Source organism: Arctopsyche grandis, unplaced genomic scaffold, assembly GCF_051622035.1.
Source record: "Arctopsyche grandis isolate Sample6627 unplaced genomic scaffold, ASM5162203v2 HiC_scaffold_110, whole genome shotgun sequence".
NCBI lineage: Eukaryota > Metazoa > Arthropoda > Insecta > Trichoptera > Hydropsychidae > Arctopsyche > Arctopsyche grandis.
The window spans coordinates 60,049-75,072 of record NW_027518464.1 but is presented as its reverse complement, the minus strand read 5'-3'; the positions used below and the strand labels follow the sequence as shown (position 1 = coordinate 75,072).

The following is a 15,024-nucleotide window of genomic DNA, read 5'->3' as shown; positions in this document are numbered from 1 at the left end:
TAAATATTTTATCTTTGGGGTCTGTTTTTTTAAACAAGTGATGCACTCTCACGAGAAATTTGTGGTCTTTTAGTTTGGATGGATCCAACAATTCGGGTTATTACGTTTAAGTTTTTAATATATTTTTCATGACAAGATGTAATTATCCTATACCAAGTAAGCTTGGGTGGAATGATATTTACTTTAAACTCCTGTAAAAATGTGAACTCGATGGTTGCTAAATCATATTTACATAACGTTTTTATTTTAACGGCGTCTAAGATATCTCTATTCGTTATAGCAACTCCAAAAGTGTATTAATATTTCTTTTTTATCCAACAAATATATCTGGTCTATCATGAGTTAACTTATTTCTGTCCTGATTCTGGTATCAACTCGAATTGTGCTGCTATATTGTTAATTATCTATAATATCTTCAAAATTAATGTTTTCATTTCCAGCTGCTTTTTAAAAATTAAATACCGAGAGTCGTATTATGATTGAAAGAGTAATTGATTAAAAGTAAACTAAACCAATTAATTTAATGAAGTTTTAGAGCCGCAAGTTGCTCTTTAGCTGTAATAAAATTAATGATATTTTTATTGAATAATCTGCATATTCTAAAATACTTTTATTATGTATGTTCTGCCCAGATATTTTTTTTTCTTTAAAAATATTAAAAAGTTTGAAGGGATGGAAGACTTAAATGTTATTTATAAAAGTATCAAAGTTGAAAACAATATCCAAATTATAGATATTGAAGAAGACTTGGAAATTAATGATCTACTGAGTCTGCTGTTTCATAGAGAAACAATGGAAGTCGACAAAGACATAAATTTCTCCACTGTAAAGAATGATAAGAGGAGATATTTTGAAGATTCTACAGTGTGCTACAATTGTGGCGCTATGGGGCATGTGTCTAGAGACTGCTCTATCATTGTAGAACGAAATTGTATGTATTGCGGTATTAATCATAAAGGTAGAAGCTGTGATTTCTTATTCTGTGACAACTGCAACAAACTGGGTCACACTTACAAATTTTGTAAAGAAAGGCAATGTAAACTAATTGATTGCAGATTATGCTTGAAACCTAGTCATTATGAATCAGAATGTCCAAGTATATGGAGAAGATACAATTTAAAACAAATGCTCCCGGCAAAAAAATTAATTTTAAGCTGCCCGTTATGTTTTAGTAGTGAACACTTTTTAGATGATTGTATTCAAAAAGAAAATGAGAGAAAATATTCAATTTTTACAAAAGATTATCATTTATTAATAAAAATTATTGGAAACAAAAAGAAGTGGAAAAAGGCAAAAAATACATAGAAAGTACACTATAAAGATAATTAAATTGTAATTAAGCAAGTTCCAATAACCCCAGTTATTATTGAAGTTATTAATAATAGTCGTATTATAATTATTTAATAAATACCTTATTAGTGTAATTTTTGATTAAAAATATTTAAATTAAACTTTTTTTGTTGCATAATATTCTTAATTAAATACGCTGACCAAAATTTTTTAGCACATAATTTGGCTTCAAAGCATCAATTTTGTTACATACGTGAATTCAAATTATTATTCATTTTATCTGTCACATATATAGAATGTTATCTTATGGTGCTGGGTTACGTATTTAAATTTGAATGATAATAGAATGTTTGATTAAGTGCTAGCCAAATCCATTTCAATTTACAGATAGATCATTTACATTTGAAATTCATTTGTAAAATGATCTAATAAAAAAATTTTAAAATTAATTTATGTAAATAAAAAGTTTTACAATTGCAAAAATGCATGCTACCGGGTTCGAACCGGTGCCCTTTTCCGTGTAAAGGAAACGTGATTACCACTACACTAAGCACGCTGAAAAAAAACAAAGTATAAACTAAGTTATGTAAAAATATAATACATCCTTCTTTTATTATTTTTTGCTGGATTTTACCCATTTAAGCAGCTACTTTTTAATAACTAGTTTTGCTATGATTATCTTCAGCTTTTAAATTTATTTCACTGTAAGCAAATTCAAATATGTAAAAATGTAGAATCTTTTTTTAATTTGAAAATTAATAAACTGTAATTTATTCCACATCGCAATAAAATTAACAACTCCTCTTCTTAATTACATCATTAGTACTAAGGTTGGATTATAATCATTTAAGTTAATCATATTTAATAGATACCTAAGACATGATTATCTTCGACTCTTAAATTGCTACGTGTATCAAAACAGCAGCTCCTATGCTATATTATCAAATGGGAATTTAAAAGAATGTGTGTTTGTAAAAGTATTGATTATCTATATCGCATCTTTTAATCTTGATATCCCCTTTTTTCATCTCTTCTTACTCTTTTATTTTTAATTATTTTTACCTCCCATGGTAGAGCCAAAAGAGTTTATTGAAAATAACAAAGTCCCACATTTAAGAGTAAGGCAAGAAGATATTCTTAACAGATACTTGTTATCGATAGATCAAAATTATAAGGAAGTTATATTCAATTCTGGAAAAGTCTGTGTTTATAGATTTGAAGAAGAGTGGAATGAAATGGGAATTGATGGTTCTTTATATATTTATAAAAGAAACGCAGATAAAGAACATAGGCTTATTGTATTTAATAGAATAGGATTAAATGATTTTAAATTGAACATTCCCAAGTATTTTTATATTGAAATTGAAAATCAATTTGTAACATTTAGCCACACAGACAAAACAAATATTTTTGGATTTTGGTTTGATTCGAAGAAAAAGGCCGACAGATTTGTTGAAATACTAAAAGAAATGATAGGGGAAAGAGGTGAAATGATTATTTAAGAGAAGCCGTTTTCAAAGAATGTTTTTCCAAAAATTAAACTATTTCCTTTCAAAATTTTAAGGAACAGCAATAATATGAACAACGTGTAAAGCGGTCGGCATAATCAATTTGTAATTATTTTCAAAATTGAAAAACAAGTAAACGCCATTTTAATAGCTTACATAAATACTTACAAAAAATTATATCCTATTTATCTATGTGGTACATGACTGTAATAAAAATAAATTTATAAATTAAATATGGATTTAACTCAAACTAAAACATACATCCAACTCTACTGGTCTTTGAAATGACATTGGAGAATATTTTCAGAGACCAGAGAGGAGTTATTGAAAGGATACGGTGGCTTTGAGAAGTTTAAGAATTAATTATGATGTTTACGAGAAATTAAAGAACTGGGAATTAAGATGGTAGATATAATTCCTATGGTGAAACCTACGGAACCTTACAACAAAATGTAAACCTTAAATAAATGATAAATGCTGTTGTAAGATGACTTGTTAGGCGTTACAGGTAAAGACAGTATGGTACTGTCTCTAAATATAACGCCAGCTCAAGGTCAATGGGACACTTAGTCCTAAGGCTCGCCGACTGTCGGCAAAGGGATAGAAATGCTATAGGGGCCTCCCAGAGTTTTGTGGGCAATTTCTTTTTTTGCTGTAAGGCAACCACTTTTCATTAAATCCGATTTTTTTTTAGGCGTTACAGGTATTTATATGTTCAATTACAGCAATATTTATTATTTTTTACATTTATTGTTGTTATCTGAAGGCCTATTAAACATTAAGGGGTAATTTATTTAAGACTATTTCAACACTTTTTATAATTAATGTTAATAATTTGATTTCAAAAACCTCATTGAAGAAATTTTTAATCTGCTTTCCTAGTAAACGACCTAAACCATGCAACAATAAATGTGCCAACCCGGTAATTCATAATATTGCGTGTTTACAAACTGTTTAATATCTTTTTTGCTCAGTATTTGATAAATATCAGCACATAACCAACAAAATTTATTTATTTACCAATAAATACAAGCTATACTGATCAATATTTGGTATTTTGTTGATAAATTGAGACATTTAGCAATAATATGTGCTTAGTAGTTAGTGTACTGTGGTATTGAAGATGGCACAGCCTTTACATCATTTAATTATTTGGGCATTTAGTGGTTTTAAGGATTGCACAATTAAAAATACAATTGTTGCTGTTACCTTAAGACATATTAGACATTAAAGGGGGTTTTATACTATTTCAATAATTATTATTATAATTTTGTCTACTTTTGACTTTTAAGTTAAAGTAAGAGTTTAAGGTAAACACAGGTATTAAGTATATTATATGTTGTTATCTGAAGACCTATTAGACATTAGGGGTAAAAGACTATTTCAACATTATATATATCAAAATTTTAATTAATACTCCTATTATGATTATCTTCGACTTTTATTACTATAGTAAAAGAATAGATTAAAATAAATGCTTCGCTTTTTTTGTAACACGTTTATTATTTTTTCAAATCTTGAGGTGAACTTCAGTATTTATTTAAGCACTTTATATTTTTTCAGCTTTATTTAAAAAATTTTATAAAATTATTTCCCTATGTGGACAACTAAAAAATTAAAAGAAAGATTTTTAGATTTTTTTGAAAAAAGAGGACATGTTAGACTACCTTCATCTTCTGTAGTCCCACAAAATGATCCAACTTTGTTATTTGCTAATAGTGGTATGGTTCAATTTAAAAATATTTTTTTAGGCGAGGAATCAAAACACAAGCGTGTGGCAACATCACAAAGATGTATTCGAGCAGGTGGAAAACACAACGATCTTGATGACGTAGGAAAAGATAATTATCATCACACGTTTTTTGAAATGTTGGGTAATTGGTCATTTGGGGATTATTTTAAAGAGGAAGCAATTGAATTTGCTTATGATTTTCTTATAAATGAACTAAAATTAGACAAAGAAAAAATGTATGTAACAATTTATGAAGAAATGGATAAAGAATCAGCAAATATTTGGAGAAAATACGTAGATCCATCTAAGATAATACCTTCATCTCATAAAGACAATTTTTGGGAGATGGGAGAATTTGGGCCGTGTGGGCCATGTACAGAAATTCATTATGACAGAATTGGTGGTAGAGATGCATCGGCACTCGTAAATAAAGATGATCCAACCGTTATTGAAATTTGGAATATTGTGTTTATGGAGTATGAAAAAACTCCCAAAGGACTTGAAAAATTAAAAATTAAAAATATCGATACTGGGATTGGGTTGGAAAGGTTACTAAGTATATTAGTTGATGTTCCATCTAATTATTTAATTGATTCATTTCAGCACATAATTAAATTTATTGAATCTAAATGTGATTTTATTTATGAAGATGGAAATAATACAACTGATGTAGCTTTTAGAGTACTTTCAGATCACGCAAGGACTATAAGTGTATGCTTAAATGATCGAGTAGTATTTTCTAGTGAAGGTGTTGGTTATGTTCTTAGGAGAATTTTGAGAAGGGCTGTGAGATATGCACATGACATTTTAAAACTTAGCCCGGGCGTAATATCACAATGTGTAAATGAAGCTGCTAAATTTATGGATTTAAATATTGATGTTACGATAGTTGATGATGAAGAAAAGTTGTTTTTAAATACATTAATGAAAGGACTCAATAAGTTGATTAAAATAGCAGAAACTAACGGTAAATTAGATGGATATGATGTTTTCATACTTTATGATACTTATGGATTTCCTAGTGATTTAACAGAATTAGTTGCCAAGGAGAAAAACATACCATATTCATTGGAAGGTTTTAATAAATACAAATTAGAAGCACAAGAACTCAGTAAATCAAATAAGAAATTTATAACAATTAATTTTGATTTCCCAAAAACTAATGATTCTTTTAAATATACAACAAATAAATTAGAGAGTAATTTAAGTGCTATTGTATTAAATAATGAAATTGTTAACGACATCCCACAAGGTGAAACTGTTGATTTAATTTTTGATCGAACTTGCTTTTATGGTGAATGTGGTGGTCAAGTTGGAGATATAGGGATTATTGAATTTTTTGATGGAATTAAACGAGTGGGTGTTTTTAATGTAGAAAATACACAAATTCAAAGGGGTTACGTGCTTCATAAAGGAAAATTAGAAGGGCAGTTATCTTCAAAGGGGGTTTTGTCTTTTGATGAAAAAAATCGAGCTTTAATATGTGCTAACCATTCAACTGTTCATATTTTAAATTATTTTTTAAGAAATTTTATAAAGACAGAACAACGAGGATCTTACGTAGATGCAACTAAATGTAGATTTGATTTTAATAGCAAGAAATTATCTGATGATATTTTAAGTAGTTTAGAGGAAAAAATGAATACGTTTATTTCCTCTAATGCTACAGTACGTGTCACTTTACATTCTAAAGAAGAAGTCATTGGGGATAATTCTATAATTTGTATGGATGGAGAAGAATATCCTGACATGGTTAGAGTTATTACTATGGATAACGGTAAAGATCTCATTAAAGAGATCTGTGGTGGTACACATGTTTCTAATACATCACAAATAAAATTGATCAGGATATTATCGGAGTCAGGTGTAAAAGCAAACACTAGAAGGATTGTTGCAGTATCAAATGAAAAAGCAATTGAAGTTGATGAAAATGCTAAAAATCTTCGTACTGCTATTTTAACAGGTGAAGTTATACCATTTGATACTCATTTATTGTCTATTACACAAAAAAAAGAAATTGAATTTCTAAATAAAGAAAATTTTAGAAAAAAGCAACAGAAGTTTGATGATACTTTAGCCAATTTAAAAATAGAAATTGTAAATAATTTAGTGCAATTTAAAATGTCGAAACTATTAGAAACTTCAATTTTCTCTTACGAGTGTAAAACACTTGCTGATTTTAGTAAAAAAGACGTTTCTAAATCACTCCCGTCTCTGTTGTCTCTTATAGAAATTACAGGATTTATTTTTGTTAGATTTGCTGATCAAATTTGTTTTGTGGCTAAATGTAAAGAATTGAAATCCTTAATGAGCTCATTAACTGAAGTTTTCCCTTCTAATCAATCAAGAATCGTAAAAGATTGTATTCAAGGAACTATTTCTACTGATGAATTTTCAGATGAAAAGCTAAATTCTTTGTTTAAATAAAGCCGCCGGTTTCATAAAAATCTTTTTTGACATTTATTTTTAATTTAATATATTTTGCACTTAAAATTAATTATTCGGGGAAAATATAATCATACGATGTGTATTGATTAAAAAGTATTAGCTATAATCCAACTATTTTGCTAATGATTCATGTGAAGGTAATCATAAAAGGTAGATTTATAAAATAATATCAGTTTTAATAGGTATAATTCAACTATTAATTATTAAAAGCAAATAAAATCATAACAATTGAGGTTATTAAATAATATTGGCTTTATACCGTCGTAATTCAACTATTAATATTAATTATTCAGAGCAAATATAATCATAACAATTGAGGTTATTAAATAATATTGGCTTTATACCGCCATAATTCTACTAATTAATATTAATTATTCAAAGAAAATATAATCATAACAAGTGTATTTATTAAATGAGATTGGCATAATTATCCAAAATTCAATAAAATAAGAGTACATAATTATCTATGATTAAAAATTTGTTTAATTATATTAATACAGGTGTTATTTGTTGGGAAATCTTTAATGAATAGCCTTCTTTCTAATTAGAAAGAATGGTTTGCTCAAAATACACAACTAATTCTTTTTTATCTCTCAAACTTATTAATTTTTTAGTTTAAAGAATCAACATTTTAACAAACCCAATATTATCTTGGAATTTAAGCAAATCTGATATTTTAAGTGAAATTGTGTTTGTTTAATTTTGAATAATTGGCAATTTTTAGGTAATTTAAATTTTATAACCAAATCAATTCACATCAAGTTTAAAAAGGAAATTTTTTAATAAATATGTTTGGCATTTAAATTGGCTTTAACCTGGAAGTTAAGGGCAGATTTTGTTTTGAATAAATTCACACTACAACTTTAGAATATAATTTTTTTGTAGAAACAAATAGGGAATAAATTCAATTATTTTTAATTAAAGCTAGATTCCCAGCAAAAATCAAGCCTGCGTTTATTTTTGTTCGGTAATTCTTTAACCAATTCTTACAAGTGCCCAATGCCAATTATTATTCATTTAAAACATGCTATTAAATTTTTACTTGCACAGAAGTAATTAACGTGATATTTTAAGGCAAAATGTAATGCTTAAAGCTTATAACAACATAAAATTCGAAGCTTCGCGTTTGCCTAGGCATGAAGAACTCCTAAATTTACCAGTTAGTTGTTTCGATCTTTATTTTAACTATGGTTGTGGCGCCCTTTTAATTTTTTAAGTGATTCAGCACCACCTCGTTTAAAAAATCTATAAAAAAGATGGCTTAATCTCTAAACAGAATTAATCACAATTAATATTTTTGTTATCTGAAGACCTGTTAGACATTAAGGGTTATTTATTTAAGACTATTTCAACAAATAGTGTTCTTATATAAATTTATGAAACAGAATTTTGTTGTAAACTTATTCTTAAATAATCATATATGTTAAAGTTACCCCTAAGCCATTAAATTCTTTTAACAATATATGTTATTTATTAGATGCAAATAATTATAAGCCTTCAATTGCCCTTATAAAACCTTTGGGAGACAGAAAAAGTTTTTGTGCTAATCTATATCAAAATTCCACAGTTTTTTCATGTTTATCTTAATTATACAACATCTTTAGAGTAATAATCATTTTAAGTTTTTGATTTTAGATAACTAGAAATATCAGTAGACACAGTTTTAAAAAATCAAGTTTACAAGCACCTACTTTACTGTGATAAGAATTTATTATAAAAAAATGTTCTTGGACTTGTGGATTTTATTAAAAATAAGTAATTGCAAAATTTAAAGCTTTTCATTTAGCATGCAAGCCAAATAATTAAAACCCCAGGCTGCAAAGTTAGTGTGAATAGTTGTGTCTTCAAAGACAGTATGGTACTGTCTCTAAATATAACGCCAGCTCAAGGTCAATGGGACACTTAGTCCTAAGGCTCGCCGACTGTCGGCAAAGGGATAGAAATGCTATAGGGGCCTCCCAGAGTTTTGTGGGCAACTTCTTTTTTTGCTGTAAGGCAACCACTTTTCACTAAATCCGATTTTTTTTGTGTCTTCATTTTTTGCAAATTTTTATATCTAATTTGAATTCTAAAACGTATTTTCCAGATTTTTAATAAATCGATTTTTTCTTGCAAGGCCACTTAGAGGTGATCGAAAACAACTAAATATGTTGTATTTAGTGCTGTGTTAATAAATAAAAATAATCCAAACCTTGTTCAAAACGCTTTTCAGCTCACATTCGCCTTCTAACCGAGTAGTTGAATAAAAGCAGCTAAAATCAAATAGTTAAATCCAATGTTAAAGAAATCTGAGTTATTTATGTATTCAGATGGTCCCAGCTACAGCTTATGTACTGGTTAGTGTTGCCGAAACAGATTTACTTAAGCTAAAAATGCATAGAAAGTCAAATGCCCACTGTTTTTTAATTGGGAATTTTGTTCTTTATTTTTTTTGCATTTTAATAATCAAAAAGTGTCCAGGTTGCATTTTAGATATTTAATACATATATTCGTTGATTTTAACTTCAACTTTTAAATATATTGATGAATTATTTTTGTTGTTTTTATAGTAAAATTATACTTTAATTAAACCAAATAAAGCAATAGAATTATAACATAAATTATTTTCGAAACTATAAACTTAAAAAAACAGCTTTAAACTGAAAATACATCCAGCCTATCGTATAAAATCATTTTCTGTACCCCAACTATGGTATTTTAAGACTAAGTATGCCATTGCCCTTAAATAGATAAAGAGAAAAAGTGCCTACTGCTTGCTTTATAATAATAACGTGTTATAATATGTATTTAATTAAAACCCCCTACAGACAGACATCGGGAAAATTGCTATGCCAGCCAATTATCTCAAGCTTAAACCGACAATATTTGATTAAATAACGAATTCGAACACATGAAAATTGTTTAATCAAAAGTTGTTAAAAAAAAAGAGAAATATTTTAATATGATCATTTTGTCTAAATAACTTGTAAACCGCTTATTTAATAGTTTATTGTAAATAAAAGTCTTAAATCTAAGGAGTTTCGTTAAAAAAGAAATTCTGGAATTCGTTAAATCGCTTTCTTGCTGCTATCATTATTCTCCTTTCTTCACTACTCATTTTTGACAAATCTTCCTCATTAAAATCTGCTTTAATCATGAGGCATACGAAAGATCCAATTCTCTCATAAAATATCTCTGTTAAATAAGTTTCATCATTAAAAAATCTATTTAAAGTGTAGAAATTCTTATTTTTCAAATCCACAATACTTGCTTTAGCATCGAGTTCATTTTTTAATGTTTTCAATGGGTTTTCAAGTAGTTTACAAAATTGATTTTGTAATAAAAGTTTTATAAGGAAAAATGGGAGATCTGCACGAGTGTCAATTTTTATATCTTTCAGACCAGGATTTATGTAAAACCCAAAGTTTTCAACATTATGGGAGAAGCTTATTTTTAACTTCTCTTCTTCTGCTAAAATCTTATCCACGTTGTAATAATCCATAGGGCTTAAAAATAATCTGAAAAACAAAAAAATTTAAATAAATAATTGAAACCGAGTAACAGATGATAATAAACAAGGGATTTATATGTTTTATAAGCAACAAGATTAATTAAGATTCACAAGAATTTATTTGGTCGCGCATCTCTATGTTGTTACATAAGAATTTTTGAGTAATTTTAGCAGCTTTGACTAGTAAAGTTTTTTTATAGAAATTGATTTTTAACTAGTAATTTAACCCACAATTCAACAATTTAAATCCTGCCTTTTCAATTTTTACCAAATCTCCACCAATTCTTTTAAATAATCTCTTTAGAATAAATTTCCACTTATTTGGCTGGAAAATTTTAAGCCATGAACAAAACTCCAAAAAATACAAATATCGTAAATGAGGATGCATGGACTGTAATAAGTTCATTTTTTGAGCAAAAGGGGCTAGTAAGACAACAGCTTGATTCGTTTGATCAATTTGTTAAAGTTCAGATGCAGGAAGTCGTAGATGAGAATCCACAAATTATTGTGCAATCAATGCCTACAGCCGGGTCTTCTGCAGTTAAAAAAATGATTTTAAAATTTGGACAGATTTATGTGACAAAACCACCAGTTTATACAGAAAGCGATGGGAGGTCCATTACTCTGTATCCAAATGAAGCAAGAATAAGAGATTTAACTTATGCATGTAATATTTACATTGATGTAACTAAAATAGTAGAAAACGAATTTGGTGAAAGGAGTGAACATAAGTTCAGTCGAACGAGTCTTGGACAATTACCAATTATGTTACGTTCTAGCTGTTGTGTGCTATACGGATTAATAGAACAAGATATTTTGGCTATTGGGGAGTGTCCTTACGATCAAGGGGGTTATTTTATTGTTGGCGGAAATGAAAAAGTTATAGTAGCACAGGAGAGGATGGCAACAAACAATATTCATATTTTCAAAAAATCTCAACCAGCACCATACACCCACTATTCTGAAATCAGATCAGTGCCAGAAAAAGGATCTAAAACACCATCATCCTTTTCTATTAAAGTGTTAAAGAATCCGAGAGTGATTAGAGCTTCTTTATCTTCCTTAAAACAAGACATTCCTGTAATTATCATATATCGTGCCTTGGGATTTTTAAGTGATAAAGAAATAATTAATCATATAAATTTTACTGATGATGAAGCTATATACGCTTTTTTAGCACCGAGTTTAGAAGAGGCATCTTCTATCCAGGATCAACAGACAGCTCTTGATTTTATTGGAAAGAGGAGTGCTCCAGTAGGATCTCTAAGAGATAAAAGAATTCAATTTGCTAAGTCAATATTGGCAAGGGAATTCTTACCACACATAGGAACTCAAGAATTTTGTGAAACTAAAAAAGCATATTTTCTGGGTTACATGATTAGTAAAACATTAAATGTAGTGCTAGATAGAAAAGAAATCGATGATCGTGATCATTATGGTAAGAAAAGACTTGACATGAGTGGTCCACTTTTATCTTCTTTATTTAAAATGCTTTTTAGAAAGATGTGTGGTGAAACTGCTAAGCATATGCAAAAATGTATAGAAAATGGTCGAGATTTTAATATAGCACTGGGAATAAAAAGCAGCACTTTAACACAGGGGTTTAAGTATGCACTAGCAACAGGAAACTGGGGTGACCAGGCTAAAGCAATGCAGGCACGAGCCGGTGTGGCACAAGTCTTAAACCGCTATAACTTTTTATCGACACTAAGTCATCTTAGGCGTGTTAATACACCGATAGAGAAAGATGGTAAACTTGCTAAACCTAGACAACTTCACAATTCTCATTGGGGTTTAGTGTGCCCAGCAGAAACACCAGAAGGTCATGCTTGTGGGTTGGTAAAAAACCTTAGTTTAATGGCTTATATTTCTGTTGGAAAATCTTCTATGCCTATTATTGAAATTCTTGAAGAATGCGGTGTTGAGAGATTAGAAGAAGCATCATCAGTAAAGGGTACTAAAGTTTTTGTAAACGGAATATGGCTTGGTGTACATTCTATACCCCTAAATCTTGTGAAAACTTTAAAAGAATTAAGAAGATCTAATGAAATCGACAAGGAAATTTCAATTGTTTACGATATTATAGAAAATGAAGTAAAAATTTTATCTGATTCAGGTAGACCATGCAGGCCACTTTTTATTGTAAAAAATAAAAACTTTTAATTACTAAAGATGACATTAATTCAATTAAAAATTTAACAATGAGATGGGATGATTTATTAACTCAAGGGAAAATTGAATTTATTGATGTTGAGGAAGAACAAAATTGTTTGGTTGCTATGGATCTAAGAGATTTGGCTTCTAAAGATTACACACATTGTGAAATCCATCCCGCTGTAATACTCGGTGTAACATCTTCAGTAATTCCTTTTCCATCTCATAATCCTAGTCCTAGAAACACTTATCAAAGTGCGATGGTAAACAGGCAATGGGGATGTTTTCAACCAATTTTGCATTAAGAATGGACACTTTGTCAAATATTTTATTTTATCCGCAGAAACCATTGGTTACGACAAGATCTATGGAATATTTAAGATTTAAAGAGCTTCCTGCTGGGCAAAATGCAATTGTAGCTATTGCTTGTTATAGTGGATACAATCAAGAAGATTCGATTATTATGAATCAATGCTCAATTGATCGTGGTTTGTTTAGATCCTTCCTTTATAGAACTTACACTGATCAAGAAGATATGGCTCGTCCGGGTGTAAATGAAGAATTTTGTAAGCCTGACCGTAAAAACTGCTCAAAAATGCGAAATTTTAATTACAACAAACTTGATACTGATGGATTAATTTTCCCTGGGGTAGAAGTTACTGGAGATGATGTATTGATAGGTAAAGTAACACCCATACTTGATACTGAAAAGAGTACTAAAGAAAATCAATTTTTTTTGAAAAAAGATTCAAGCACTGTAATGAAAAAGACAGAAGAAGGGGTAGTGGACACTGTAATTTTGACAAATAAAGATGGATATAAATTTGCAAAAGTTAAAGTGAGATCGACGCGTATTCCACAAGTTGGTGATAAATTTGCTTCTAGGCATGCACAGAAAGGTACGGTTGGGATTACACTCAGACAAGAAGACATGCCTTTTACTTGCGATGGTATTGTACCTGATATAATTATTAATCCCCATGCTATCCCATCAAGAATGACAGTTGGTCATTTAATGGAATGCTTATTAGGTAAAGTATCGGCTCTAAGTGGTGAAGAGGGTGATGCAACTCCATTCAATGATGTTTCTGTAGATCAAATATCTGAGAAATTGAAATCTTTAAATTACCATTCTAGGGGTTTAGAAGTCATGCATAATGGCATGACTGGTAGAAAACTAAGAGCACAAATTTATATTGGCCCTACATACTATCAAAGATTAAAACACATGGTAGATGATAAAATCCACGCGCGTGCTAGAGGTGCTTTACAAATCTTATCAAGACAACCATTGGAAGGTCGTTCTCGGGACGGTGGTCTTAGATTCGGAGAAATGGAAAGGGATTGTATTATATCACATGGTGCATCAGCTTTTTTAAAGGAGAGACTTGTTGATGTGAGTGATTCTTACACATGTTTTATCTGTGATATGTGTGGTCTTCTTGCTATTTCAGGAAAAAATATTCTTGAATGTAGGGGTTGTTCTAATCAAATTGCTATTTCAAAAATTAAGATTCCTTATGCTTTTAAACTTCTTTTACAAGAACTTATGGCTATGAATATTGCACCAAGATTACAGGTTGAATAAATTTTTTTATCGTAATTAAATAGTCCTTTCAGGGCTTTACTGATTTTTAATAAAAAATTTATAATATAAACCAATTTTTTCAATGTAATTCACTAAAAAATCTCTTTATCAACAGTTTGTAGTAGTTTACAGCAAATAAAAACATTTATTTCGTTATCTTTGATTAATTTATTTGGTATGTTTTAAATTTAAAGTTTTTGTTAATAGAATTTAATGACATAGGGGTAACTTTAACAGTTTTATTTAAAATGAGTACAGAAACTTCCTGTAATTGCCTCAACTATGAAGTCGCTGTGACGCTATGTTGCTTATTATAAAAATATAATTTTCCGTTGTTAAATATTAAATAAATAACTCTTAATGTTAAATAGGTTATTGGATAGTAAGAATTATAAAATACGGTCGTGCCATTTACACATTTAACCAATAAATATAACAATACATTTTCAGCAATTAAATAATTTGAATTTTTTTTACAAAGAGGATATGAATTGAATTTTTTTTTATAATAAAACGGCTTAATTTTAAATGAAATTTAATTGGTTATAAAGGTTAGAATATAGCTATTTAAGCCAAAAATATTTAATAAATACCCATATTATGATTATTTAAGACTTTAAAACATATTTCATTAAACTACTTGGTAAAAAAATAAATAAAATGTTAAAGTGTTACCCCTATGTCATTAAATCCTTTTAATAAAAATCAATTAAATAATTTTATACATCATCTAAATATTTAATATGCTCATACAATGCATTCTCATGTATTGAAGATGAAAAGTGCTTTAATGATTCCATATAAAAATCCACTA

At 28.9% G+C, this 15,024-nt stretch overlaps 2 protein-coding genes and 1 non-coding gene across 3 annotated transcripts; 2 read left to right on the top strand and 1 right to left on the bottom strand.

Moving 5' to 3' along the window:
• Window positions 1-1,773: 1,773 nt before the first annotated feature.
• Window positions 1,774-1,846, bottom strand: TRNAV-UAC (transfer RNA valine (anticodon UAC)). The gene has a single exon. It is a non-coding gene; the product is annotated as a tRNA-Val (tRNA).
• A 2,549-nt stretch (window positions 1,847-4,395) lies between these two features.
• Window positions 4,396-6,957, top strand: LOC143921973 (uncharacterized). The gene has a single exon (XM_077445272.1). It carries the CDS (start codon window positions 4,396-4,398, stop codon window positions 6,955-6,957), a length of 2,562 nt encoding a protein of 853 aa, XP_077301398.1.
• Window positions 6,958-10,810: 3,853 nt separating this feature from the next.
• Window positions 10,811-14,210, top strand: LOC143921979 (uncharacterized). The gene is given in 3 exon segments (XM_077445279.1): window positions 10,811-12,617; window positions 12,620-12,883; window positions 12,886-14,210. Coding segments are annotated over 3 exon segments (3,396 nt in total).
• Window positions 14,211-15,024: the final 814 nt, after the last annotated feature.